At 49.4% G+C, this 27,997-nt stretch overlaps 1 protein-coding gene and 1 non-coding gene across 2 annotated transcripts in view; one reads left to right on the top strand and one right to left on the bottom strand.

Annotated features, from left to right (window-relative positions):
- The first annotated feature begins 2,654 nt into the window (after nt 1-2,654).
- Nucleotides 2,655-27,997, top strand: part of ITGAL (integrin subunit alpha L) — a 51,767-nt gene continuing 26,424 nt past the window's right edge. The window contains exons 1-15 of the mRNA XM_037989640.2: nt 2,655-2,852; nt 4,185-4,287; nt 5,219-5,313; nt 5,426-5,493; nt 8,678-8,795; nt 8,914-9,044; nt 11,298-11,443; nt 13,723-13,855; nt 14,009-14,159; nt 19,478-19,551; nt 19,650-19,782; nt 24,627-24,778; nt 25,125-25,262; nt 26,922-27,119; nt 27,261-27,391. Coding sequence (XP_037845568.2) covers nt 2,783-2,852; nt 4,185-4,287; nt 5,219-5,313; nt 5,426-5,493; nt 8,678-8,795; nt 8,914-9,044; nt 11,298-11,443; nt 13,723-13,855; nt 14,009-14,159; nt 19,478-19,551; nt 19,650-19,782; nt 24,627-24,778; nt 25,125-25,262; nt 26,922-27,119; nt 27,261-27,391 — 1,841 coding nt within the window. The 5' untranslated portion in view covers nt 2,655-2,782. The remainder of the gene's footprint in view (nt 2,853-4,184; nt 4,288-5,218; nt 5,314-5,425; nt 5,494-8,677; nt 8,796-8,913; nt 9,045-11,297; nt 11,444-13,722; nt 13,856-14,008; nt 14,160-19,477; nt 19,552-19,649; nt 19,783-24,626; nt 24,779-25,124; nt 25,263-26,921; nt 27,120-27,260; nt 27,392-27,997) is intronic.
- Nucleotides 13,034-13,095, bottom strand: LOC119621235 (U7 small nuclear RNA). The gene has a single exon (XR_005237803.1). It is a non-coding gene; the product is annotated as a U7 small nuclear RNA (small nuclear RNA).

Genomic DNA, 27,997 nt, shown 5'->3' on the forward strand with positions numbered 1-27,997 from the left:
TAATTTTTGTATTTTTAATAAAGACGGGGTTTCACCATGTCGGCCAGGCTGGTCTCAAACTCCTGACCTCAGCTGATTTACCTGCCTTGGTCTCCCAAAGTGCTGGGACTACAGGCATGAATCACTGCGCCCGGCCTGATTCTTTTTTATAGGCAAATAATATTACATTGCATGGCTATGCCCTATTTTGTTCATCCATTTGTCAGTTGATAGACATGTGGGTTGTTTCCAGTTTGGGGCTAGTGTGAGTCATTATTGATACTGCTATGAGCATACATGTATAAATTTTTGTAGGAACATATGATTTCAATTCTTTTGGGTATATACCTAGGAGGAGAACTTCTGGGTCATATAGTAACTCTATGTTTAACTTTCTGTTTTTGTTTCCTGAGATGGAGTCTCACTCTGTTTCCCAGGCTGGAGTACAGTGGTGTGATCTCAGCTCACTTCAACCTCTGCCTCCCAGGTTCAAGCAATTCTCCCGCCTCAGCCTCGTGAGTAGCTGGGACTACAGGACGCACCACCACACCCGGATAATATTTGTACTTTTAGTAGAGATGGGGTTTTTCCATGTGCCCAGGCTGGTCTCGAACTCCTGAACTCAGGAGTTCTCACCTCAGCCTGCCAAAGTGCTGGGATTACAGGGATGAGCCACCATGCCTGGCCTATGTTTAACTTTTTTTAAAGAAGAACTGTTGGGCTAGGTGCAATCCCAACACTTCGGGAGGCTGAGGCGGGCAAATCATTTGAGCTCAGAAATTCAAGACCAGCCTGGGCAAGGTAGAGAGACCCCCATGTTTACAAAAAATAAAAAATTAGTCAGGTGTGGTGGCCTGCATCTGTAGTTCCAGCTACTCAAGAGGCTGAGGTGGGAGAATGACTCGAGCCAGTAAGGTTGAGGCTGCAGAGAGCCGAGATCACACCACTGCACTCCAGCCTAGGCAAGCCTCTCTCTCAAAAAAAAAAGAACCATCAAAGTGTTTTGCACAGCATCCACACCATTTGACATTTCTTCCAGCAATGCGTACCAGGCCTCCAATTTCTTCACATCTTCACTAACTCTTATTTCCTTTGTTTTAAACTCTAACCATCCAAGTAGGTGTAAAGGGTATCTCATTGTGGTTTTGATTTGCATTTCTCTAATGACTAATAACGTTGAGTATCATTTCATGTGCATGTTGGCCATTTATATGTCATTGGAGAAATGGCTACTCAACCCCTTTGCTCATTTAGAAACTTAGGTAGGTTGGTCTGAGTGCAGTCGTGTTTAAAACTAATTTTTTTTTTTTTTTTTTTTTTTTTTTGAGACAGAGTCTCACTCTGTCACCCAGGCTGGAATGCAATGGTGAGATCTTGGCTCACTACAACCTCCATCTCCTGGGTTCAAGCAATTCTCCTGCCTCAGCCTCTCAAGTAGCTGGAATTACAGGCATGTGCCACCACGCCTGGCTAATTTTTGTAATTTTAGTAGAGACGGGGGTTTCACCATGTTGGCCAGGTTGGTCTCGAACTCCTGACCTCAAGTGATCCACCTGGCTCAGGCTCCCACAGGGCTGGGATTAGAGGTGTGAGCCACCGCACCCGGCCATTTAAAACTAATTGAGCACAACCAGTTACTAATATCTTTGTTCCTTCTGCACTGCCTCTGCTTCACTTCACTAGCCTAAAATAAATAAATAAAAATAAACTGGGCACAGTGGCTCATACCTGTAATCCCAGCACTTTGAGAGGCTGAGGCAGGAGGATTACTTGAGCATAGGAATTCAAGATCAGCCTGGGCAACATAGTGAGAAACCATCTCAAAAAAGAAAAATTAGCCAGGCATGGTGGCATGCACCTGTGGTTCCAGCTACTTAGGAGCGGAGGTGGGAGGATTGCTTGACTCCGGGAGTTCAAAGTTGCAGTGAGCTGTGATCGCGCCACTGCACTCTCACTTGGGTGACAGAGCAAGACCTTGTCTCAAAAAATTTAACACAAAACAAAAAAAAAAGTGGTTATTTGTCTTTTTATTGTTGAATTATAAGAGTTTTAAAAAATATATTCTGGAGACAAATCCCTTATTAGATATATGATTTGCAAATATTTTCTCCAATTTTTTTTTCTTAAAAGACAAAGTTTCACTTTGTTGCCCAGGCTGGTCTTGATTCCTGGCTTCAGGCGATCCTCTTACCTCCACCTCCTGAAGTCCCACAGTGCTGGGATTACAGCCAGTAAGCCACTGAACCCAGCCTCCAATTCTTTAGATTTTGCATTTTAGAACCAAAATGGGTCACTAAATACACTGTTCTGTAATCCATTCTTTTCTTTAATAGTGGTTCATGTACATCTTTCTCCCCCTATTTTATTTTCCTGCCCTCATTCTTTTTCACTGCTGCATAGCATTCCGTTGTAATTTTGCCACCATTTATTGGACCAGTCCTCTGCTGAGCTTTACGGAGCCCTTAGGTGGGATGTTAGTGAGAAACCGTGTCAGCAGTGGAGACAGTCATCTCCCTGCTATGCTGTCAGCTTTTGGATGATATGAAAATGCAAGCAGGCACAGGAAATGTCTCTAACTTGCTTACACTTCCTCCCTGAACCCTTGCGGTTTCACAACTCCTGCAGGCACGCCTCCCTCCCCGCCTGCCAGTGTCACCAGCCTAGTGCTTCTGTGAGAAAGTACCACTGTAAGAGGCCAAAGGGCATGATCATTTTCCTCTTTCACTCTGTCTAGGTTGCCAGCAAATCCCACGGGCCTCCTGACGCTGCCCCTGGGGCCACAGGTCCCTTGAGTGCTGGAAGGATGAAGGATTCCTGCATCACCGTGATGGCCATGGCGCTGCTGTCGCTGCTGTCTGGGTTCTTTTTCTTCGGTAGGCAAGGGAGGAGGCAGGGGAAGGGACATGTGTCTGTGACCAGAGAAACTGCAGAGCTTGGTGGAGCTGGAGTAAACAAGGAGCTGCCCCCTAAAAGTGGAATTGGCCTTAGGAATACGGGGCCCAGGGATCTTGGAAGGAGAAAGTGGGGAATGGGGAAAGAAAAGAAATAAATAGGCAAGGGGTGGAGGCAAAGATAGAGAAGGGAACATAAGAAGGGGCAGTGGGTTCTTTGAAAAGGCAGATGGGGCCGGGCGCTGTGGCTCACGCCTGTAATCCCAGCACTTTAGGAGGCTAAGGTGGGCAGATTACTTGAGGCCAGGAATTTGAGACCAGACTGGCCAACATGGCAAAAACCTCATCTCTACTAAAAATACAGTAAAATTAGCTGGGTGTGTTAGTACAGGCCTGTAATCCCAGCTACTTGGGAGGTTGAGGCATGAGAATCATTTGATTCCAGGAGGCGGAGGTTGCAGTGAGCCAAGCTTGTGCCAATGCCCTCCAGCCTGGGTGACAGAGCAAGACCCTGTCTCTTAAACAACAAACAAACAAAAGGCAGATAGTTAATGAGTAGCTAAAGCTGGGAGGAGGGTGCTGGGTTCTGGGGCCACCTGTGGTACCACCTCTGTGCGTTTTAGGCAAGTCCTTTCCCCTTTCCAGCCCCACACTCTTCATCTAAACAAATGAAGGCCTGGCCTCCATGACATTCTAGGATGCTCTGAAATAAACTCCACGGCGGGAGAGAAAGCAGGGCGGAAAGGGCAGCCTGGGTGTGCCAGGGCGCCTGGGCAGGCCGACTGAGGGGGAAGGGGGCTGGGATCTACCCGCCCTCCAAAAGACTGGCCCTGTGGGGTGGGAAGGCAGCCCCCCAGGGATCAGGGGAGCTGCAATCTGAGACTGTGGGAGGAGGCGCCTGGGCCCCATGACCGCAGAAATGGGTGGCAGAGGCGCACCCGGCCCTGGGGCATCCCCATCTTGGCCTCTGCCTTGGAACTTGGCCACCCTCTGCCTTGGGGCCCCTTGGGTCTGCTCCTCTCTCTAGAGCCTCTAATTTCTCATCCTTCCTTCTTTGCAGAGAGGCCAAACGGGAAGTTGTGTTCTCAGGCCCTGGGAAGAGCTTTCAGAGCTCTAGAGGGGCCGGGAGTTGCTCCTTCCATATTCCCCCAAGTCAACGCTCTGGAGGGGAAGCGCAGGGTGCGGGTCCGCTCTGCCCGCCTGGGTGCGGGCGGCCTGGGGAGCGAGAGCCAGGTGGGCCTGGGATCGGCCACCTGCCGGGCACGTGCAGGGCGGGGTCCCTGGGTCGCAGCTGACGCCCCTTGCCTTCCTCAGCGCCGGCCTCGAGCTACAACCTGGACGTGCGGGGCGCGCGGAGCTTCTCCCCACCGCGCGCCGGGAGGCACTTTGGATACCGCGTCCTGCAGGTCGGAAACGGGTGAGCTGTGCCCCGCAAGTCCTCCTCCTGATGCCCGCCCTGGGGCAGCCCCCAAGGGGCGGCTTTCCAGGGGTTCCCGTCTGGAGGAGCCTGTGGGTGGGAATCCTCAGAGATAGGAGTGAGGGATCAAAAAGCGGGACACAGGCGATCAGGGAGGCCATGGAAGTGCAGAACAGGGAAGGATCCCAGCCCCCAAACACTTCACATTGCCCAGTAGGTTCCTGACACTCCCTTACTTCCCTGCCAGCGCCTGGAAGCCAGGAGTTTGTTCTCTCTTACTAACCCTTCTTAGATATACCACCGCCCAGCCATGAATGGCTTTTGAATCAAGGACTGAATGAATGAACCTGTCATGAGACATTCTGGCAGATCATTCTCTGGGCCTCAAAGACTGTAAATGCAAAGGAACCTTAATTTTCTAGGATTTTGGCATTTGGAATTATTTCTCTGGGATTCTGTAGGGAAGAGGTGAGGACGGAGGCATCTTCCTTTTTTTTTTTTGACATGGAGTTTTGCTCTTGTCACCCAGGCTGTAGTGCAACGATTAGATCTCAGCTCACTGCAATCTCTGTCTCCCAGGTTCAAGCCATTCTCCTGCCTCAGCCTCCTGAATAGCTGGGATTACAGGCATGCGCCACTATGCCGGGCTAATTTTTGTATTTTTAATAGAGACAGGGTTTCACCATATTGGCCAGGCTAGTCTCAAATTCCTGACCTCAGGTGATCTGCCCATGTCGGCCTCCCAAAGTACTTTGGCCTCATGCCAAAGTTACAGGCATGAGCCACCCTGCCCGGCCGGAGGCACCTTCTTGAAGGGGAATGGTTGCAGTGCTTGGAGAGATGAGGCGGGAGATCTGAACCTCCTGAGCAGGCAGGAGGAGGTGGGTACAGATCTGGGCCACTCCCTCTCACAGGTGAGATTTCTCCCCAGGGTCATCGTGGGAGCTCCAGGGGAGGGGAACAGCACGGGAAGCCTCTATCAGTGCCAGTCGGGCACAGGACACTGCCTGCCAGTTAGCCTGAGAGGTGAGTAACTGGGGGGTGAGCTGGGAGGAATGGGATCTTGGGGAATCTGAGGCTGGCCCCAGCCCACCTAGATTGCCTGAGCTCCTCCAGACCAACCTTCTGGTGCCTACAGGTTCCAACTATACCTCCAAGTACTTGGGAATGACCTTGGCAACAGACCCCACAGATGGAAGCATTTTGGTAAGAATTTTGTGCAGTGGTGTTATCAGAGCCTGTGAAGCTCGATCCAAGTAATGAGAGAAGAAAAGAGGAAGAATGTGGACAAAAGTTCCCACAGACAGTCAAAGGCATCAGAGTCAATTAGTGTTTATTGAGAACCAATGATGAGCCAGCTTTTTTGTTTTTGAGACGAGGTCTCATTCTATTATTCTATTGCCCAGGCTGGAGTGCAGTGGCGTGATCACAGCTCACTGTAGCCTCAACCTCCCTGTGCTCAAGTAATCCTCCCACCTCAGCCTCCCAATTATCTGGGACTATAGGTGCATGCTACCACGCCCAGCTAATTTTTATATTTTTCGTAGAGAGAGAGTGTCACCATGTTGCCCAGACTGGTCTTGAGCTGAAGAATCCTCCTGCCTCAGCTTCCCAAAGTGCTGGGATTACGGGTGTGAGTCACTACACCCAGCAGAGCCAGCTATTTTCAAGAACTTACCTCACTTTTCTTCCAGATATGAAATATCTGTGATCATTGATATGCAATATGATTTTTAGTGGTATACAAGCTTTTAATGTTTTCATGGTTGTAAATTTCTTTAGTGGTTTATTAGAAAAAAATCTATGACAAGCACATCAAATTTATAATTTCCTATATCATATTGCTTAGGAAAGCTGAAGTTAAACAAAAATTTAAAGCAAACTATTAAGAAAATAAGAGTATGCTCATATGGCAGATAGTGTGAAGTATTTCACAAATGCCTAAAGTTTAGGAAACACTGCTTTTTTTTTTTTTTTTTTTTTTTTTTTTTTTTTTTTTGAGACAGTTTCACTCTTGTCACCCAGGCTGGATTGCAGTGGCATGATCTCGGTTCACTGCAAATTCTACCTCCCGAGTTCAAGTGATTCTCCTGCCTCAGCCTCCGGAGTAGCTGGGATTACAGGCGTGTGCCACCATACCCGGCTAATTTTTGTATTTTTAGTAGAGATGGAGTTTCACCATGTTGGTCAGGCTGGTCTCGAACTCCTGACCTCAGGTGATCTGCCCGCCTCAGCCTCCCAAAGTGCTGGGATTACAGGCATGAGCTACTACACCTGGTCACTTTATTTCTTTTAACCCCTCAAGACACTCAGGTGAGATAGGGATCAGTATACACATTTCATACACAAGAAAACAGGACCAAAGGATTAAGAGACTTGACCAAGGTCACATGGTTGCAAAGTGGTAGAGTCAGGATTTGAATCAAATTCTCATTTGATCCCAAGTTCATTGCTGTTTCCAACTTATCCCAGCCAGCATCCTTCTGTGTGAGAGATAGAAGACTGAGGGAAATACTGATCCAGTATTTCAATAGAGCTTGTTTATTTAGCTACTATTATAAGCCAGGCATCGGGCTAGGTTCTGACAGGGGAAGGGGAGTGAGATACAAAGTTGATGAGGCCAGGCCGGTGGCTCATACCCGTAACCCCAGCACTTTGGGAAGCCAAAACTGGATGATCGATTGAGGCCAGGAGTTCAAGACCAGCCTAGTCAACCCTGTCCCTACAAAAAAAAAATGTTTTTTTCATTAGCTGGGCATGGTGGCACATGTATGTAGTCCCAGCTACTCGGGAGGATCAGTTGAGGCCAGGAGTTCAAGGCTACAGTGAGTTATGATCACACCATTACACTCCAGCCAGGGAGACAGAGTGAGACCTGTGTCTAAAAAAAACAAAAGCAAAACAAAACAAAAAGATGACCATGATACGAGCCCAGACTTTGAAGAAATTGCAATCTGGCAGGAAAGGGTCGTAAATGAAAGAAATGACTTTGGGAGGCAGAGGCAGGTGGATCGCTTGAGCCTAGGAGTTTAAGACTGGCCTGGGCAACCTGGCAAAACTCCATCTCTACAAAAAAATTAGCCAGGCATGGTGGCGCATGCCTGTAGTCCCAGTTATTTGGGAGGCTGAGGCGGGAGGATCACCTGAGCCCAGGAAGTTGAGGCTGCAGTGAGCCATGATTGTGCCACTGCACTCCAGCCTGGGTGATGAGAGTGAGACCCAAGAAGAAAGAAAGCAAGGAGAGAAAGAAAGGAGGGAGGGAGGGAGGGAGGGACGGAAGGACGGAAAGTAGGAAGGAGGGAGGGAGGGAAAGAGGGACGGAGGGAGGGGAGAGGAGGAGAAAGATAGAGAGGAAGGAAAGAAAAGGGAAGGAAGAAAGAAGAAAAAGAAAGAGGAGGGAAGGAAGGAAGGAAGGAAGGAAGGAAGGAAGGAAGGAAGGAAGGAAGGAAGGAAGGAAGAAAGAAAGGAAGGAAAGAAAAGGCCGGGTGCAGTGGCTCACTCTTGTAATCCCAGCACTCTGGGAGGCCAAGGTGGGCAGACACAAGGTCAGGAGTTTGAGACCATCCTGGCCAATATGGTGAAACCCCGTCTCTACTAAAAATACAAAAATTAACTGGGCATGGTGGTGGGCGCCTGTAGTCCCAGCTACTTAGGAAGCTGAGGCAGGAGAATCGCTTGAACCTGGGAAGCAGAGGTTGCAGTGAGCCGAGATCACGCCACTGCACTCCAGACTGGGCGATAGAGCGAGACTCCGTCAAAAAAAAAAAAAAAAAAAGACGGAGAAAGAAAGAGAGAGAGAAAAAGGAAAAAAAAGAAAGAGAAAGAAGAAAAAGAAAGAAAGAAAGAAAGAAAGAAAGAAAGAAAGAAAGAAAGAAAGAAAGAAAGAAAGAAAGAAAGAAAGAAAGAAAGAAAGAAAGAAAGAAAGAAAGGAAGGAAGGAAGGAAGGAAGGGAGAGAGAGAGAGAGAGAGAGAGAGGGAGGGAGGGAGGGAGGGAGGGAGGGGAGGGGGTAGGGAAGGGAAGGGAAAAAGAAAGAAAGAGGCACCGCACCTTTTATTCTGGGAATCTTGATAATTTGATTTGGCTGGAACACAGAAAGAGAGATTGGGACCAGGAGAAGATAGGCCTGGAAATGTGGGGTCGTGCCCAATGTAAGCCCAGCTAAGGGGTCCAGACTTTATCCTACAGGCGGTGAGCATCCATTGGCATACAGCATTGGTAGGATGGGAGGGATGGACACTAGAGACTGTGGAGGTGGACATTCCTTGCCTTGGTAACCAGTTGGACAGAGGAAGTGAGAAAGGACTCTGAACGTTCTTATTCTTGGTTGATGGTGCCCAGAAGACACATAGCAAATAGGAGACCCAAATCTTTGGCCTTTGCTTCCTTTAGGCCTGTGACCCTGGGCTGTCTCGAACGTGTGACCAGAACACCTATCTGAGTGGCCTGTGTTACCTCTTCCACCAGAATCTGCAGGGTGCCATGCTGCAGGGGCGCCCTGGTTTTCAGGGTAAGGAACTGGGGACTCAGTGGGTAAAACCTCCCAGTGGCTGCCCCTAGGGAGAACCAGCATGGGCAGTCAAACACCAGAGATGCTTCACTGGGTCCCTTGCGTCTGGCCTCTGCAGAATGTATCAAGGGCAACGTAGACCTGGTATTTCTGTTTGATGGTTCGATGAGCTTGCAGCCAGATGAATTTCAGAAAATTCTGGACTTCATGAAGGATGTGATGAAGAAACTCAGCAACACTTCCTACCAGGTAAAAATGCTAGTTAGGATTCTTGGTTGCAGGCAATAGATGCCTATCTGAACTGGCTTAAACCATGAAAGGAAATTTTAGTATGTGGTATCCTCAGAGCCTATGGGCATGGCTATAACTGGGCCTCTGGAAGGGATAAGAACCAGGGAGTTGAAGGCTTCTAGGAGTCTCTCTAGTTCTCATTTCCTTTTTTTTTTTTGAAATGGAGTTTCACTCTTGTTGCCCAGCCTGGAGTGCAATGACACGATCTCAACTCACTGAAACCTCCGCCTCCCGGGTTCAAGTGAGTCTCCTGCCTCAGTCTCCCAAGTAGCTGGGATTACAGGCACCTGCCACTATACCCAGCTGATTTTTGTATTTTTTAGTAGAGACGGAGTTTCACCATGTTGGCCAGGCTGGTCTCAAACTCCTGACCTTGTGATCCACCCACTTTGACCTCCCAAAGTGTGGGATTACAGGCGTGAGTCACCGTGCACGGCCTTTTTTTCTTTTTGAGATAGGATCTCACTGTGTCCCCAAGGCTGGAATGCAGTGGCACGATCATAGCTCACTGTAGCCTCAAACTCCTGTGCTCAAATGATCCTCCCAAGTAGCTGGGACTACCCGTGTGCACCACTGTGCGTGACTAATTTTTATTTTTAATTTATTTTTTATTTATTTTTTTGAGACAGAGTCTCGTTCTGTCGCCCAGGCTGGAGTGCAGTGGCGCGATCTCGGCTCACTGAAAGCTCCGCCTCCCGGGTTCACGCCATTTTCCTGCCTCAGCCTCTGGAGTAGCTGGGACTACAGGCACCCGCCATCATGCCCGTCTAATTTTTTGTATTTTTAGTAGAGACGGAGTTTCACCATGTTAGCCAGGATGGTCTCGATCTCCTGACCTCGTGATCCGCCCACCTCGGCCTCCCAAAGTGCTGGGATTACAGGCGTGAACCACTGCGCCCGGCCCACGCGTGGCTAATTTTTAAATTTTCCGTAGAGATGGTTTATCGTTGTGTTGCCCAGACTGATCTCAAACTCCTGGACGTCTCAAGAGATCCTCCTGCCGCGGCCTCCCAAAGTGCTGGGGTTACAGGCATGAGCCACTGTGCCCAGCTAGTTCTCATTTCTGTTTCTTTTTGAGTCTTTGCTTCCTTATTCTCTTTTCTCAGTCTCTGTAGACTGGCTCCCTTAGCACCTTTAGACCACATGGACCTATGGAAAGCTCCTAAGTTCACATGTTAAAGTTCCAAGAGGGCTTTTTACCTTTCCCTCAACCAACACCTCCCTTTGCAAACTCCCAGTTCTCAGAGAAGAAGCTCTGGCTGGCCTAGCTTCAGTCAGGTGTTGATCCCTGGCCCAGTCAACTGTGTCTAGTTAAGCAGGGTCACTCAGCAGAAATATGGCTACTGGAACCCATCCCTGTCAGTGACATAGGTGGACCCAGAGAATAGGAGCTCAACACACAGTATTACATGAGGGAGCAAGGTTTATTTTGTTTTATTTCTGTGCTTATTTGTATATTGCCTCATTTTCAAAAGAATTATCTGAGGCAAGGATGTGGAGTTGAGTTGCCCAGGTCCTGCATAAGAAGAGATTGAGCTAGGCACAGTGGCTCACACCTGTAATCCCAGCACATTGGGAGGCTTAGCCGGGAGGATCACTTGAAGCCAGGAGTTCGAAACCAGCCTGGGCAACATAGCAAGACCCCATTTCTACAAAAAATAAAAGTTAGCCCAGTGTGGTGGCACGTGCCTGTAGTTCCAGCTACTTCGGAGGCTGATGAGGGAGGATGGCTCGACCCTGGGAGGCTGAGGCTGTAGTGAGCTATGGTTGTGCCCTGCACTCCAGCCTGGGAGATAGAACAAGACCCTGTCTTGAAAAAGAAGAAGTAGAGTTTGGGGCTGGGCACTGTTGCTCACGCCTGTAATCCCAGCACTTTGGGTGGCCAAGGCAGGTGGATCACCTGAGGTCAGGAGTTTGAGACCAGCCTGACAAATATGGTGAAACACCATCTCTACTAAGAATACACACACACACACACAAAATAGTCAGGTGTGGTGGCACGTGTCTGTAATCACAGCTACTTGGGAGGCTGAGGCACGAAAATTGCTGGAACCCGGGAGGCAGAGGTTGTAGTGAGCCAAGATCATGCCACTGCACTCCAGCGTGGGCAACAAGAGCGAAACTCCATCTCAAAAAAAAAAAAAAAGAAGAGTTTGGAACAGACAAATGGAAAGGGATATATAATTGAATATCATTTCTTCCCTTTTCTAGTTTGCTGCTGTTCAGTTTTCCACAAGCTACAAAACGGAGTTTGATTTCTCAGATTATGTTAAACAGAAGGACCCTGATACTCTGCTGGAGCATGTAAAGCACATGTTGCTGTTGACCAACACCTTTGGTGCCATCAACTATGTCGCGTGAGTTCCCTTTTGCAGGAGAGCGCGTGTCCAGTCATTTGTTCTGGGTGATCTACCCTCTTCCAGCTGCAGGGCACGGGAACTCAGTAGGTAGGTACAGCAAGGGGCAGTTTATTGTCTGAATTAAAGTGGAACAATTTTACTGCAGGTTCTTTTGGTTGTACATAACAGAAATCTACTCTGTACTAATTAAATCCAAAAGAGAAACTCTAAGCCAGGTGCACAATCTGTAATCCCAGTGCTTTGGGAAGCTGGGGTGGGAGGATCTCTTGAGCCCAGAAGTTTTTGTTTGGTTGGTTGATTTTTGTTTTTGTTTTTTGAGATGGAGTTTTGCTCTTGTTGCCCAGGCTGTAGTGCACTGGCACGATCTTGGCTGACTGTAACCTCCGCCTCCCAGGTTCAAGCCAGTCTCCTGCCTCAGCCTCCCAAGTAGCTGGGATTACAGACCTGTGCCACCATACCTGGCTAATTTTTTTTGTATTTTTAGTAGAGATGGGCTTTTACCATGTTGGCCAGGCTGGTCTTAAACTCCTGACCTCAGGTGATCCACCTGCCTTGCCCTCCCAAAGTGCTGGCATTTACAGCACGTTGAGTGCTGTAGTCCCAGCTACTTCGGAGGCTGGGACTACAGGTGTGAGTCACCACACCCGGCCTATGAGCCAGGAGTTTGAAGCTGCAGTGAGCTATGATCACACCATTGCACTCCAGCCTGGGCAACAGAGCAAGATCCTATCTCTAAAAAATAAAAAATAATTTAAAAGTGAAGATCCAGGACACCAATGCGGCTGGAGAGAAATAAGTGAGAGGGGGAAAATAGTAGGTGATGAGGTCAGAGAGATCATGAGGGTCTGGATGGGTTAGTGACTTGGAGGCCATAGTGAGGACTTTGGCTTTCCTCTGAGTAAGATGAGAAGTCATTAGAGGTTTTGAGTAGAAGAGTGATGATCTGATTCATGTTTTTTAAAAGATCCCTCTGGCTGCGGGGTTGATATTAGACTGTAGAGGGGGCAAAGGTGGGTAGAAGCGATAGGGCCAGTTAGGACACTATTGAAAAATCCAGATAGAGACAATGGTTGTCTAAGCCAGGGTGGAAATCCATGAACAGGACCCGCAATAGGCCCATGTCTGTGTGGATGGAGATTGGAGAAGCATTTTGCATCCAGATAGAACCAGAGGTCTTGATAGCAGGTGTTCATGGGTAAGACGGTTCACATCTCGCTGCTGTTTCAGCAAGAGCTACGGCCAACCCAACTTGCTCAGAGGGAGGTTGTGGGCAAGGCAGGAATTTTCTTTTTCTTTTTTTTAGAGTCAAGTCTCACCCTGTTACCCAGGCTGGAGTGCAGTGACGTGATCCTAGCTCACTGTAGCCTTAAACTCCTGGGCTCAAGTGAACCTCCTGCCTCAGCCTCCTGAGTAGGGACTACAATCACACACCACCATGCCTGGCTAATTGTTTTCATCTTTGTAGAGTTGGGGTCTTGCTATGTTGCCCAGACTGGTCTGGAACTCCCAGGTCAGAAATCTTTAGCCTTGGCCCATCTGGTGTTCAGTTCTCCCTTCTTTGTTTATTTTTTTAATTTTTTTGAGGGTGGAGGATTTTTAGCAAAAAACAGAAAGCCTGCTAGACAAAATCTAAAAGAGCTATAACAGTAGTTCTTCCTCCTTCATCTCACATGCACAAGCACCTCCTCTGTGCTGGGAGCCAGAGATACAGCAACAAATCCAACATGGTCCTTTCCTTGAGGAGCTCATGGTTTAGGGGGAAAATTGACAGAGAAGTCATGGTAATTCATTGGGTTCACTGCTATTGTAGAGATCCGGAGGCAGGCTGGGGACTATGGGAAAGCAGATGAGGTGCTGGAAAAGTTTGCTCTGGAAGAGTGACTCCCCAATTTTCTTAAGCTGTGGGACCCTCTCTTCCACATTGAAATCTCACTTGGATCAACATCTGTAACTGATTAAAGAGTGGTGGCCATGTGGTTGCAATGGAGAGTGGGAAGCCCAGAGTCATTCCTCACAAAACCTCCTCCTCCTGCCCATGGGCTCTGGGACACCCTCTGGACTGCCCAGGATGCAATGTGAGGACCACTGGTCCAGAAGGAAAGGGGTGGCAGCAAGGAGGTTTAGAGGTGACTGCTGCAGGCTTGGAATCCCGGCCTGGGAGATCCAGGAAGGGCTTTTGCGTAACCAGTATGGCGGTGACCTGATGAGCAGGTGGGGAAGGAGACCTCAGGCCCTGGTTTGGGGGAGTCTCTCACCTCCTCCTTTCCTGGACACAGGACAGAGGTGTTCCGGGAGGAGCTGGGGGCCCGGCCAGATGCCACCAAAGTGCTCATCATCATCACGGATGGGGAGGCCACCGACAGTGGCAACATCGATGCGGCCAAAGACATCATCCGCTACATCATCGGGGTAGGGTCCCGGCTGCTTCCCACATCTCGCCTTCCCTCTCCTCTTTCTGAACCCCAGGCCCCTTTCTTCCTGGGGCCAAACTCTTGTGAAAATAATAGCAAACTGGACTGAGGTTTGGGGGATTTCAGCTCCTCACTCTCCACTCCCTCACAGATTGGAAAGCATTTTCAGACCAAGGACAGTCAGGAGACACTTCACAAATTTGCCTCAAAACCTGCGAGCGAGTTTGTAAAAATTCTGGACACATTTGAGAAGCTGAAAGATCTATTCACTGAGCTGCAGAAGAAGATCTATGTCATTGAGGGTGAGTGACAGGCCCTGGGAGAGGGCTCGGGAGGCTGAATACAGAAATTCCCCTGGGACATCAAGCCAGGCTCAGTGGATCACGCCTGTAATCCCAGCACTTTGGGAGGCTGAGGCAGGTGGATCAGTTGAGCCCAGGAGTTTGAGATCAGCCTGGGCAACATGGAGAAACCCCATCTATACGAAAAATACAAAAAATAGCCAGGTGTGGTGGTGAGTGCCTGTAATCCCAGCTACCCAGGAGGCTGAGGCACAAGAATCTCTTGAACTCAGGAGGCAGAGGACGCAGTGAGCCAAGATCACACCACTGCACTCCAGTCTGGGTGGCAGAGGAAGACTCCGTTTCAAGAAACAAAAAACAAAAAAACAAAAACGGCTAGGCGCGGTGGCTCACACCTGTAATGTCAGCACTTTGAGAGGCCGAGGCAAGCAGATCACCTGAAGTCAGGAGATCGAGACCAGCCTGGCCAACGTGGCAAAACCCCGTCTGTACTAAAAATACAAAAATTAGCTGGACACGGTGACGCACGCCTGTAATCCCAGCTACTCAGGGGGCTGAGGCAGGAGAACTGCTTGAACCCAGGAGGCGGAGGTTGCAGTGAGCCGAGATCGCGCCACTGCACTCCAGCCTGGTGGGCAACAGAGCGAGACTCAGTCTCAAAAAAAAAAAAAAAAAAAAAGAACTCCCCTAGGACATCATGTTAGAAACACAAAGAATAATAAGCACTTACTGAGTATCTGATCTTGTGCTAAGGGCTTACCTAAATAAAACAGACCTTTAGAAGGAATTTAGGAGAGGGTCATTTGGGAGCAGCCTCTGTGATCTTTCTTTCTCTTCCTTCTTTCTCTCCTTCCTTCCTTCTTCCCTTCCTTCCCTCCTTCTTCCCTTCCTTCCCTGTCCCTCCCCTCCCCTCCTCTTCTCTCTTTTCTCTTCTCTTTCTTTTCTTTTTGTTTTTTTTTTTTGAGATAGAGTCTCGCTCTGTTGCCCAGGCTGGAGTGTAGTCACACGATCTTAGCTCACTGCAAGCTCCACTTCCCAGGTTCACGCCATTTTCCTGCCTCAGCCTCCTGAGTAGCTGCGACCACAGGTGCCCGCCACCACGCCCGGCTAATTTTTTGTATTTTTTAATAGAGACGGGGTTTCACTGTGTTAGCCAGGATGGTCTTGATCTCCTGACCTCATGATCCACCTGCCTTGGCCTCCCAAAGTGCTGGGATTACAGGCGTGAGCCACCGCACCTGGCCTCTTTTCTTTTTTGCTTTTCTTTCACAGGGTCTCACTCTGTCACCCAGGCTGGGGTACAGTGGCATGATCACAGTTCACTGCAGCCTTGGCCTTCCAGGATCAGGTGATCCTCCTACCTCAGCCTCCCAAGTAGCTGGGACTATAGGTATATGATACCACACCTGGCTAATTTTTTTTTCTTTGGTATTTTTTGTAGAGGCAGGGGTCTCGCTATGTTGCCCAGGCTGGTCTTGAATTCCTGGCCCCAAGCAATCTGCCTGCCTCAACCTCCTAAAATGTTAGGATTATGGGCATGAGCCACCACACCCGGCCCTCTCTGATATTTCTTTCTGAAATTCCATCTTCTCTTGGAGCTCAGGTTGATCCAGGACTGACCTATGTCTTGCTGGTGTGATCTGAGCCCTGCAGAGTGAATATAATTCCTCCCCCTTCTTGCTCAATGTCTTTCTGTTGCTTATCTGAGGCTCCACATTACTTCAGAAGGGCAGACTGGCAGGGGCCAGTGTGAAGAACCCACGAGTCTTCTTTCCTGGCCTAGAATAAGAAAAGATTTGTATTGTGGTCACCGGATGGAGGACTGGTTATGGAGGGCATTTCCCCAGGAAGCTTACTTGGCTGAAAGATATGTGATTCCTACAGGAAAGTCTCCTTTGCTAGGACACAGCCTTGGTGTTCAGTTCAGTTAAAGAAGCAATGGGCTGGCCGGGCGTGGTGGCTCATGCCTGTAATCCCAGCACTTTGGGAGGCCTACGCGGGTGGATCACACAGTCAGGAGATCAAGACCATCCTGGCTAACACAGTGAAACTCCGTCTCTACTAAAAATACATAAAATTAGCTGGGTGTGGCGGCGGGCGCCTGTAGTCCCAGTTACTCGGGAGGCTGAAGCAGGAGAATGGCGTGAACCTGGGAGGCGGAGCTTGCAGTGAGCCGAGATTGTGCCACTGCACTCCAGCCTGGGCGACAGAGCGAGACTCCGTCTCAGAAAAAAAAAAAAAAAGAAGCAATGGGCTGAGAGCGGGGGCTCACGCCTGTCATCCCAACACTCTGGGAGGCTGAAGTAAGTGGATTACTTGAGGTCAGGAGTTTGAAACCAGCCTGACCAACATGGTGAAACCCAGTCTATACTAAAAATACAAAAATTAGCTGGGTGTGGCAGCGGGTGCCTGTAATCCCAGCTACTCGGGAAGCTAAGGCAGGTGAATCACTTGAACCCAGGAGGCAGAGGTCGCAGTGAGCTGAGATTGTGACACTGCACTCCAGCCTGGGCGATGAAAACAAAATTCTGTCTCAAAAAAAAAAAAAAAAAAAGGAGCAATGTTTCAGTCTGGGCAGCATAGCAAGACCCATGTCTAAATAAATAATAAAAATGAAAAGTGAATTAAAAAAAAAAATGTTTTTTTAAAAATTCACTCTCTGGCCAGGCACAGTGGCTTACGCATGTAATCCCAGCACTTTGGGAGGCCAAGGTGGGCAGATCAAGAGGTCAGGAGATCAAGATCATCCTGGCTAACACAGTGAAACCCCAAACCCTGTCTCTACTAAAAAAATTAGCCAGGCGTGGTGGTGTGTGCTTGTAGTCCCAGCTACTCAGGAGGCTGAGGCAGGATAATCGCTTGAACCCGGGAGGTGGAGGTTGCAGCCACTGTACTCCAGCCTGAGTGACAGAGACTCTGTCTAAAAAAAAAAAAAATTCACTCTCAACTGGCTTTTAAGCTGAGATATGAAAGATGAGATTCAAACAGCAACATGAGGAAGGTGGAATGAGGGCAGAGAGAAGCACAGGTGCAAGACTAGGGGCAGGGAAAGGGCTCAGCATGCCAGGAAAATGGAAAAAGTTCGGTGTGACCGGAGCGCGGTGAGGAAGGGAAAGAGAAGGTTGGCAAGGAGGTAAGGGTCTTCCAGGCCCTCAGAAAGAGTTTGGATTTCAGTGTGAAGATTGATGAGAAATCATGAGGAGTTTTTTGTTGCTGTTGTTTTGAGACAGGGACTCACTCTGTTGCCCAGACTGGAGTGCAGTGGCGCAATCACAGCTCACTGCAGCCTCAAACTCCTGGGCTCAAGGAGTCCTCCCACGTCGACCTCCTGAGTAGCTGGGACTACAGATACACACCACCACACTTGGCTAATTTTTAAATTTTTTTGTAGAGACAAGAGTTTCTACTATATTGCCCAAGCAAGTCTTGAACTCCTGGGCTCAAGCAATCCTCCTGCCTCAGCCTCACACAGTGCTGGGATTACAGCCATGAGCCACTGTGCCTGGCCAAGGCAGAGTTTCTACTATATTTCCCAGGCTGGTCTTTAACTCCTGAGCTCAAGCAATTCTTCTGCCTCAGCCTCACAAAGCATTGGGATTACAGGCGTAAGCCACTGCACCCAGCCCATGAAGAGTTCTTTTTTTTTTTTTTTCTGAGACAGAGTCTTGCTCTGTCACCCAGGCCGGAGTGCAGTGGCATGATCTTGGCTCACTGCAACCTCAGCCTCCTGGGTTCAAGCAATTCTCCTGCCTCAGCCTCCCGAGTAGCTGGGAGTACAGGTGCCTGCCACCACACCCAGATAATTTTTTTGTATTTTTAGTAGAGATGGGGTTTCACCATATTGGCCAGGCTGGTCTCGAACTCCTGACCTCAGGTAATCCACCCACCTCAGCCTCCCAAAGTGCTAGGATTACAGGTGTGAGCCACTGCACCTGACCTTTTTTTTTTTTCGAGACGGAGTTTCACTCTGTCGGCCAGGCTGGAAAGCAGTGGCGTGATCTTGGCTCACTGCAACCTCCAGTTGTTTTTGAGCCTCCCAAGCTCAAGAGATTCTCCTACCTCAGCCTCCCAAGTAGCTGGGATTACAGGCGTGTCCCATCATGCCTGGCTAATTTTTGTATTTTTAGTAGAGACAGGGTTTCACCATGCTGGCCAGGCTGGTCTCGAACTCCTGACCTCAGGTAATCTGCCCGCCTTGGTCTCCCAAAGTGCTGGGATTACAGGTCTAAGCCACCACGCCCAGCCAGTGAAGAGTTCTTAAGGAGAAGCTATATAAGCCAGGCACGGTGGTGCATGCCAGTAGTCCCAGCTACTTGGGATGCTGAGACAGGAGTATCTCTTGAGCCTAGGAGTTTGAGACTGCAGTGAGCTATGATGACACAACTGCACTCCAGCCTGGGCAACACAGCGAGTCCCTGTCTCAAAAAAAAGAAAGAGGATGTATTTCAAAGGCAGGAATATCATGATTTGGTGACGTGTTGGAGATGAGATGGAGGAAAGAGAAGACTCCAGGTGGATTTGGTTTCTTAGCATGGTTCATTAGGTGAGTGGGAGTGCCATTCATTGACGTGAGAAGCCTGAGTCAGAGCAGAAACCAAGAGCTGAGTCTTGGACACATGGAGATGAGTAATTGGACATTCAAATCTGGAGGCTGGGCACGGTGGTTCACACCTGTCATTGTCCCAACACATTGGGAGGCCGAGGTGGGTGGATCACTTGAGGTCAGGAGTTCGAGACCAGCCTGGCCAACATGGTGAAACCCCATCTCTACTAAAAATACAAAAATTAGCTGGGCATGGTGGTGCACCTGTAATTCCAGCTACTTTGGGAGGCTGATGCAGGAGAATCGCTTGAACCCAGGAGGCAGAAGCTTTAGTGAGCTGAGATTGCACTGCTGCGCTACAGCCTTGGCCACAGAGAGAGACGCCATCTCAAAAAAGAAAAAAAAAAAAAATTAGCCAGGCGTGATGGTGTGTGCCTATAGTCCCAGCTATCCAGGAGGCTAAGCCGGGAGGATTGCTTGAGCTTGGGAGGTTGAGGCTGCAGTAGGCTGTGATTGCGCCACTGCACTCCAACCTGGGCAACAGAGCAAGACCTTGTCTCAAAAACAAAAAACAAACAAATCTGGGACTCCCAGGGTATTACATGAGAAAGTCAACTCAGCATTAAGTCACTTCCTGGGTCCGCCTGACCCTCACATGCATGCCTTCTACCTTAACCCAGAGGTAAATACCTCACGCCTTCCCCATCCTGCCATGAATTTTTTTCACTGCATTTACGGCTGTTGGGTCTCACCTGTTCTCCGCTTTGTTCCCCAGGCACAAGCAAACAGGACCTGACTTCCTTCAACATGGAGCTGTCCTCCAGCGGCATCAGTGCCGACCTCAGCAGGGTGCGTGCTGGTCTGGAGCAATGAACTGCAGGGAGTGCAGTTGACTCTGGGGGGTGGATCGGTGGGTAGCTGACCCGCTCATCTCCTTCCCTGGGCAGGGCCATGCAGTCGTGGGGGCCGTAGGAGCCAAGGACTGGGCTGGGGGCCTTCTCTACCTGAAGGCAGACTTGCAGGATGACACATTTATTGGGAACGAACCGTTGACACCGGAAGTAAGAGCGGGCTATTTGGGTGAGTACTTCCCTTTTCTGCTGGGTTCTTCTGGTTGTAGGGTCAGACGGTCGCTCAGCCTGGCTTCCAAAACAATAATGAAAGCAGTTAAGCAACCAGCATGAACAAAGTCAGAGTTTAAATATGGCTATAACATTCATAATTTATTGTCTTTATTTTCTGATGCTTTAACATCTTGGGGCTGTGCTCATCCTGAAGAGACTACGCCTCCCAGGGTGGGCGAATTCCTAGAGATAGTAATATACCTGTGAATTGCCTGTGAATATACCTTGTAGCTGGTCATGGTGGCTCACGCCTTTAATCCCAGCACTTTGGGAGACTGAAGCATGTGGATCACCTGAGGTCAGGAGTTCAAGACCAGCCTGGCCAACATGGTGAAACCCTGTCTCTACTAAAAATACAAAAGTTAGCCAGGCGTGGTGGTGCATGCCTGTAGTCCCAGCTATTCTGGAGGCTGAGGTAGGAGAATTGTTAGAACCCGAGAGGTGGAGGTTGCAGCAAGCGGAGATCACGCTGCTGCACACTAGCCTGGGCAAAAGAGCAAGACTGTGTCTCAAAAAACAGGGCCGGGCACAGCGGTTCACGCCAGTAATCCCAGCACTTTGGGAGTGAGGTGGGTGAATCACCTGAGGTCAGGAGTTTGAGACCAGTCTGGTCAACATGGCGAAACCCCATCTCTATTAAAAATACAAAAATTAGTTGGGCATGATGGCAGATGTCTTTAATTCCAGCTACTCAGGGGGCTGAGGCAAGAGTATCTCTTGAACCCAGGAGGCGGAGGTTGCAGTGACTGAGGATCATGCCACTGCACTCCAGCCTAGATGACAGAGCAAGACTCCGTCTCAAAAAAGAAAAAAAAAAAAAAAAGGCCTTTTATATGCAAACCAACCAATTCCAAGCCCATATCCCCAGCCACCTCCTTTGTCTAATCCGTACACACCAAGCCAATAGTTCCTCTGCCCTAAATCAGCTCAGGGCCAGGCATCAACCAACCAGAGGCCACCGCTATAGCCCAGAGTCAGCCAAAATTATTCAAACTGTGCAATCCTAAACTTGCTTGAACTTGCCAACCTAACTTACCACCCTTCCTTGCGGAAACCATGAGAAGAGCTCTGGGCCATGCTCTTCCCTGGCTCCTCCTGCCTCTCCACTAATCTGATGTTTCTCTCTCTGGCCCTGCGTGGCATCCAGTGCCTCCTGCCTCTTGGAACTGTGACTAGTAAACTTCTTTCAATGACAGTGACTCTCTATACCATCAATCACACCTATATATTAAATCCCAGGCACATTTTTAAACAACCTGCCTTATTAGTAAGAGGACTGGCTACTCCTTTTTGAGGCTTCCTCCTCTTGAATTGTCCAAGATTACCTGAGGTCAAGAGTTCGAGACCAACCTGGCCAACATGGTGAAGCCCTGTCTCTACTAAAAATACAAAACAATTTGCTGGACATGGTGATGCGCACCTCTAGTCCCAGCTACTTGGGAGGCTGAGGCAGGAGAATCACTTGAACCTGGGAGGCGAAAGTTACAGTAAGCCGAGATTACACTACTGTACTCCAGCCTGGGCGACAGAGACAGACTTTGTCTCAAAAAAAAAAAAAAACTTAGTTGGGCATGGTTGTGCATGCCTGTAGTCCCAGCTACTTGGGAGGCTGAAATGGGAGGATCACTTGAGCCTGGGAGGTTAAGGCTGTCGTGAAGAAAAAAAAAGAAGAAATAACTCCAAAATTTAATCTCTAGCTGGGCATGGTGGCTCACACTGTAATCCCAGCACTTTGGGAGGCTGAGGCTGGCAGATCATTTGAGGTCAGGAGTTCGAGACCAACCTGGCCAACATGGTGAAAGTCCATCTCTAGTAAAAATGCAAAAAATTAGCGAGGCATGGTGGCATGCACCTGTAATCCCAGCTACTCGGGAAGCTGAGGCAGGAGAATAGCTTGAACGCAGGAGGCAGAGGTTGCAGTGAGCTGAGATTGTACCACTGCAGTCCAGCCTGGGTGACAGAGCAAAACTCTGTTTCAAACAAAAAAAAAAAAAGAAAAAAGGTTTAATCTCTAGTTAGACACCCACCCCACTATCCACACATGTAAATATATACATATATGTGGATAGATAAATAAACAGAATCCTGAGTGTCTACTATGCTACTATCCTTCAGATCTCAGTTTAGCTATCACTAGCATAGCACTAAGCATTTTATATATGCATCTTATTCAACTCTCAAAACACACCCCATGAGATTGGTACTGTTCCTTTTTTCTTCTTTAGACATAGGGTCTCGCTCTGTCACCCAGGCTGGAGTGCAGTGGCGCCATCTTGGCTCACTGCTGCCTTGACCTCCTGACTTTGAGAAAGCCTCCTGTCTCAGCCTCCCAAAGTGCTGAGGTTATAGCTGTGAGCCACAATGTCCAGCCTCTTCCCTTTTTGTAGATGAGAAAACTGAGGCAGTGCGGAGGCATGAAGCAATGTACTTAAGACTACACAGCTAGGAAACAGTAGCACTAGGATTTAAACCTTGTCTCACTGAGTTCAAGGATCTAAAGTTCTTTTTTTTTTTTTTTTTTTTTTTTTTTTTTGAGACGGAGTCTTGCTCTGTAGCCCGGGCTGGACTGCAGTGGCCGGATCTCAGCTCACTGCAAGCTCCGCCTCCCGGGTTTACGCCATTCTCCTGCCTCAGCCTCCGGAGTAGCTGGGACTACAGGCGCCCGCCACCTCGCCCGGCTAGTTTTTTTTTTTTTTTGTATTTTTAGTAGAGACGGGGTTTCACCGTGTTAGCCAGGATGGTCTCGATCTCCTGACCTCGAGATCCGCCCGTCTCGGCCTCCCAAAGTGCTGGGATTACAGGCTTGAGCCACCGCGCCCGGCCGATCTAAAGTTCTTAACCCTTGTGCTTCCAGACTCCATACGACAATAGGGAAGTGGTTCCGTCTCTTCACTCTTCCTTCCATGTGCTGTAGAGCCCTGGACAGCTCTGTTTTCTTCACTCACTTTCAACTTCTCTGCACAGAGACCATCAGATGGGGTCAGTGACTCATCCCAGAGGATTCCTGCTGGTGGCTCCTGTCTCTAGCCCAAGCCTGGGTCCAGTTTCCTGCAGTGTTTCCTAGAACATTCAGTAGAGATTGTCCTGGTATCTTAGAGGAAAGAACCTTGTTACCGGAAGTTGAAGATGAAGACAGCCTGACACTGACATGATATCTTTTTTTTTTTTTCGAGACCGACTCTCTCTGTTGCCTAGGCTGGAGTGAAGTGGTGCAATCTCAGCTCACTGCAACCTTCGCCTCCTGGGTACAAGTGATTCTCTTGCCTCAGCCTCCCATATAGCCAGGACTACAGGTGCATGCCACCATGCCTGGTCAATTTTTTGTATTTTTAGTAGAGACGGGGTTTCACCATGTTGACCAGGCTGGTCTCGAACTCCTGACCTCAGGTGATCCACCCACCTCAGCCTCACAAAGTGCTGGGATTACAGGTGTGTGCCACCACGCCTGGCCAGCATGATATCTGTAAGCATGAAAATTTTTCAAATTTTCTGCTTTATTTTATTTTGTTAGAGACAGGGTCTCACTCTGTCATCCAGGCTAGAGTGTAATGGCACCATCGTAGTTCACTGCAGCCTTGAACTCCTGGGTTCAAGCAATCCTTTTGCCTCTCAGTGTCTCTAGTACCTGGGATCACAGGTGTGCACCACCACACCTGGCTAGCTTTTGTAATTTTTTTGTAGAGACGGGTCTCACTATATTGCCCAGACTGGTCTCAAACTTCTGGCCTCAAGTGATCCTCCTACCTCGGCTTCCCAAAATGTTAGGATTACAGGCGGGAGCCACTGCACCTGGACGACATGCTTTATTTTTAATATCCATGCCAACTTTGCGTTCTTCTAATATATCCCATTTTATTTTATTTTATTTTATTTATTTTGAGACAGAGTCTCACTATGTCGCCCAGGCTGGAGTGCAGTGGCGCGATCTTGGCTCACTGCAAGCTCCGCCTCCCAGGTTCACGTCATTCTCCTGCCTTAGCTTCCCAAGTAGCTGAGACTACAGGCGCCTGCCCCCATGCCCAGCTAATTTTTCATATTTTTAGTAGAGATGTGGTTTTACCGTGTTAGCCAGGATGCTCTCTCAATCTCCTGTCGTGATCCGCCCGCCTCAGCCTCCCAAAGTGCTGGGATTACAGGTGTGAGCCACTGCACCCAGCCTCCCGTTTTATTTTATTTTATTTTATTATTTAAGAAAAAAGAGGCCAGGCATGGTGGCTTACACCTGTAACCCCAGCACTTTGGGAGGCTGAGGTAGGTGGATCACCTGACCAGGAGTTCGAGACCACCCTGGCCAACATGGCAAAACCCTGTTTCTACTAAAAATACAAAAAAGTATCTGGGTGTGGTGGCTGGGCACCTGTAATCCCAGCTACTTGGGAGGTTGAGGCAGAAAATTGCTTGAACCCGGGAGGCGGAGGTTGCAGTGAGCCGAGAACACGCCATTGCATTCCAGCCTGGGCAAGAAAGCGAGACGCTGTCTCTAAAAAAGAAGAAGAATGGAGTTTTCCTTACTAATCCTCAGGTAAACTGAGGTTCAGAAGAGGCTCCACACTCCACCTGTGGTGCATAGCTGCTTTTCCCTGGGTGTGCATGTCACCCACAGTTGAAGAAATGCCATCCCCAAGATGGCAGGATTTGGTCGGCTGGGAGCGCATGGCTGCTTTTCTCAGGAGAAGGTCTTCAGCTGTTTTGATGCATCTCTGCTACTAACCCAATTCCCTGGGGCCCCTGCCCCTCTCCTGCTGGGTGTTCTTCCAGCATCCTCTGTTTCTAACTCCACGCCCCGCACACTTTCCTCAGGTTACACTGTGACCTGGCTGCCCTCGGGGGAAAAGACTTCGTTGTTGGCCTCAGGAGCCCCTCGATACCAGCACGTGGGCAGAGTGCTGCTGTTCCAAGAGCCACAGGGCGGAGGACGCTGGAGCCAGATCCAGACAATCCATGGGACCCAGGTGCGCACAGTCCAAGGGCATCTGCAGACCAGGGACTGGAGGGACACGCGTCACACTCCCTTCTGTCCTTTGAATGCTCATCCACTTACGTGTGGCAGGCCCTGGGCTAAACACCATCACATTTGTCCCTCATAACACACGGAGGTAAGCCCTGTCATCTCCCTCTCTAGTTTAAGAAACAACCTCAAAGAGTCCACCTTGTCTTAATGCACATAGACTAGGAGTGGATCCAGGACTGGAACCTGCATTTGAGGGAGTGGCATAAGATGAACTCGGTACAGGTATCTCCCTGCCAGCCTCTGCTGTTCCCACAGGCGTTTCCCCAAACACCTGTCTCTCCCCACAGATTGGCTCTTATTTCGGTGGCGAGCTGTGCGGCGTCGATGTGGACCAAGATGGGGAGACAGAGCTGCTGCTGATTGGCGCCCCACTGTTCTACGGGGAGCAGAGAGGAGGCCGGGTGTTTATCTACCAGAGAAAACAGGTGGGGCCAGGACCTGGGGCTGAGAGGGAGGAGGCGGAGCAGCAGAGATTCGCAGCTCCCAGTTAGTGTGAAGGCTTTCTCTGTCTGGTCATGTGGTGATCAAACTTTTAGAACGACAGAGAGGCAATAGCGAATCCTCACTGGGGAAAGACTGTGTGCAGGGTCCAGTGCCAATATCTCTTTTTTCTTTTTTTTTTTTTTTTTTTTTTTTTTGAGACGGAGTCTCGCTCTGTCGCCCAGGCTGGAGTGCAGTGGCCGATCTCAGCTCACTGCAAGCTCCGCCTCCCGGGTTTACGCCATTCTCCTGCCTCAGCCTCCCGAGTAGCTGGGACTACAGGCGCCCGCCACCGCGCCCGGCTAGTTTTTTGTATTTTTTAGTAGAGACGGGGTTTCACCATGTTAGCCAGGATGGTCTCGATCTCCTGACCTCGTGATCCGCCCGTCTCGGCCTCCCAAAGTGCTAGGATTACAGGCTTGAGCCACCGCGCCCGGCCTCTTTTTTCTTTTGAGACAGAGTCTTGCTCTTGTGGCCCAGGCTGGAGTGCAGTGGTGCAATCAGGGCTCACCACAACCTCTGCCTCCTGGGTTCAAGGGATTCTCCTGCCTTAGCCTCCCGAGAAGCTGGGATTACAGGTGTGTGTCTCCATGCCCAGCTAATTTTTGTATTTTTAGTAGAGACGGGGTTTCGCCATGTTGGTCAGGCTAGTCTTGAACTCCTGACCTCAGGTGATCCACCTGCCTCGGCCTCCCAAAGTGCTGGGATTGCAGGTGCCCGCCACCACACCCAGCTAATTTTTGTATTTTTAGTAGAGACAGCATTTCGACATGTTGGCCAGGCTGGTCTCTAATCCTGACCTCAGGCGATCCACCTGCCTCAGCCTTCCAAACTGCTGGGATTATAGGCGTGAACAGCTGCACCTGGCAGGCGGCGCCAAACTTTTTTTTTTTTTGAGACGGAGTCTCGCTCTGTCGCCCAGGTTGGCGTGCAGTAGCGCGATCTCGGCTCACTGCAAGCTGGCGGCGCCAAACTTTTTATAGACATGACCTCACTTTCCTCATGACCACCTGCTGAGATACTACAAGCTTTGTTTTATAAATGGAAATCCCTGGGGTGCGGTGGCTCATGCGTGTAATCCCAGCACTTTGAGAGGCTGAGGCAAGGCAATTGCTTGAAGCCAGGAGTTCAAGACCAGCCTGGGCAACATGACAATACCCTGTTTCTACAAAAATAAAAATAAATAAATTAAAAATTTAAAGTTAACCAGATGTGGTGGTACATGCCTGTGGTCCCAGCTATTTGGGAGGCTGAGGTGGGAGGATTGCTTGAGCTCAGGAGTTCGAGGCTGTAGTGAGCTGTGATTACGCCACTGTACTCCAGCCAATGCAACAGAGCAAGACTCCGTCTCAAAAAAAATTATTCAAAAAATGTATATATATAAAGGGAAACCCCAAGGCCCAGCAGGGGGATGTCTGAAACCACAAGGTCACAGTAAGAGGACAGTAAGAGGCTGGGTTGGTGCTTGAACCCTGGTTAGTCTGACAGCTCCATTCCAATTCTTGGAGGGACCCCGTCTTACCTTTTTTAGCGTTCTTCACTCAGTTGCTCTGTGACGGCTTGCTGAGTGACTTGGGTGTGACCTGTCTCTTGTTACTTCCTAGTTGGGGTTTGAAGAGGTCTCAGAGCTGCAGGGGGACCCCGGCTACCCACTCGGGCGTTTTGGAGAAGCCATCACTGCTCTGACAGACATCAACGGAGATGGGCTGGTGGACGTGGCTGTGGGGGCCCCTCTGGAGGAGCAGGGAGCTGTGTACATCTTCAATGGGAGGCATGGGGGGCTTAGCCCCCAGTCAAGTCAGGTGAGGTATCCTGCCTGCCAATCACACTCCATTCTCAGGTGCCCTAAGCCCCCAAGCCCAGACCCCACTCCCCAGCCTGACCCTTCCCTCCCTCCAACTTACCTCTCCTCAACTTAGTGATAATTCCTTTCTTGCTCTCAGCGGATAGAAGGGACCCAGGTGCTCTCAGGAGTTCGGTGGTTTGGACGCTCCATCCATGGGGTGAAGGACCTTGAAGGGGACGGCTTGGCAGATGTGGCTGTGGGGGCTGAGAGCCAGATGATCGTGCTGAGGTGAGATGGGGCTCCCGGGTCATACCTGATGACCCCAGCTCCTATCCTATGTTTTGTTTATATTTTATTTATTTATTTATGTTGGGTTTTTTAAGAGACAGGGTCTCTCTTTGTTGCTCAGGCTGGAGTGCAGTGGCGTGATCACAACTCACTGCAGCCTCAAACTGCTGGGCTTAAGTGATCCTCCCACCTCAGCCTCCCAGGTAGCTGGGACTACAAATGCTCGCCACCACAGCTGGCTAATTTTTTTTTTTTTTTTTTTTTTTTCGTAGCAATGGGGACTTGCTATGTTGCCCTAGCTGGTCTCAAACTCCTGGTCTCAAACTATGCTTTCTCCTCAGCCTCCCAGAGTGCTGGGGTTACAGGCAGGAACCACTAAGCATGGCCTAATTTTTATTTAATATATGGTCTTCCAGGCCAGGCACAGTGGCTCACACTTGTAATCCCAGTACTTTGGGAGGCCAGGGTGGGTGGATTACTTGGGGTCAGGAGTTCAAGACCAGCCTGGTCAACATAGTGAAACCCTGTCTTTACTAAAAATACAAAATTTGCCAGGCGTGGTGGCAGGCACCTATAATCCCAGCTATTCGGGAGGCTGAGGCAGGC

Source organism: Chlorocebus sabaeus, chromosome 5, assembly GCF_047675955.1.
Source record: "Chlorocebus sabaeus isolate Y175 chromosome 5, mChlSab1.0.hap1, whole genome shotgun sequence".
Lineage (NCBI taxonomy): Eukaryota > Metazoa > Chordata > Mammalia > Primates > Cercopithecidae > Chlorocebus > Chlorocebus sabaeus.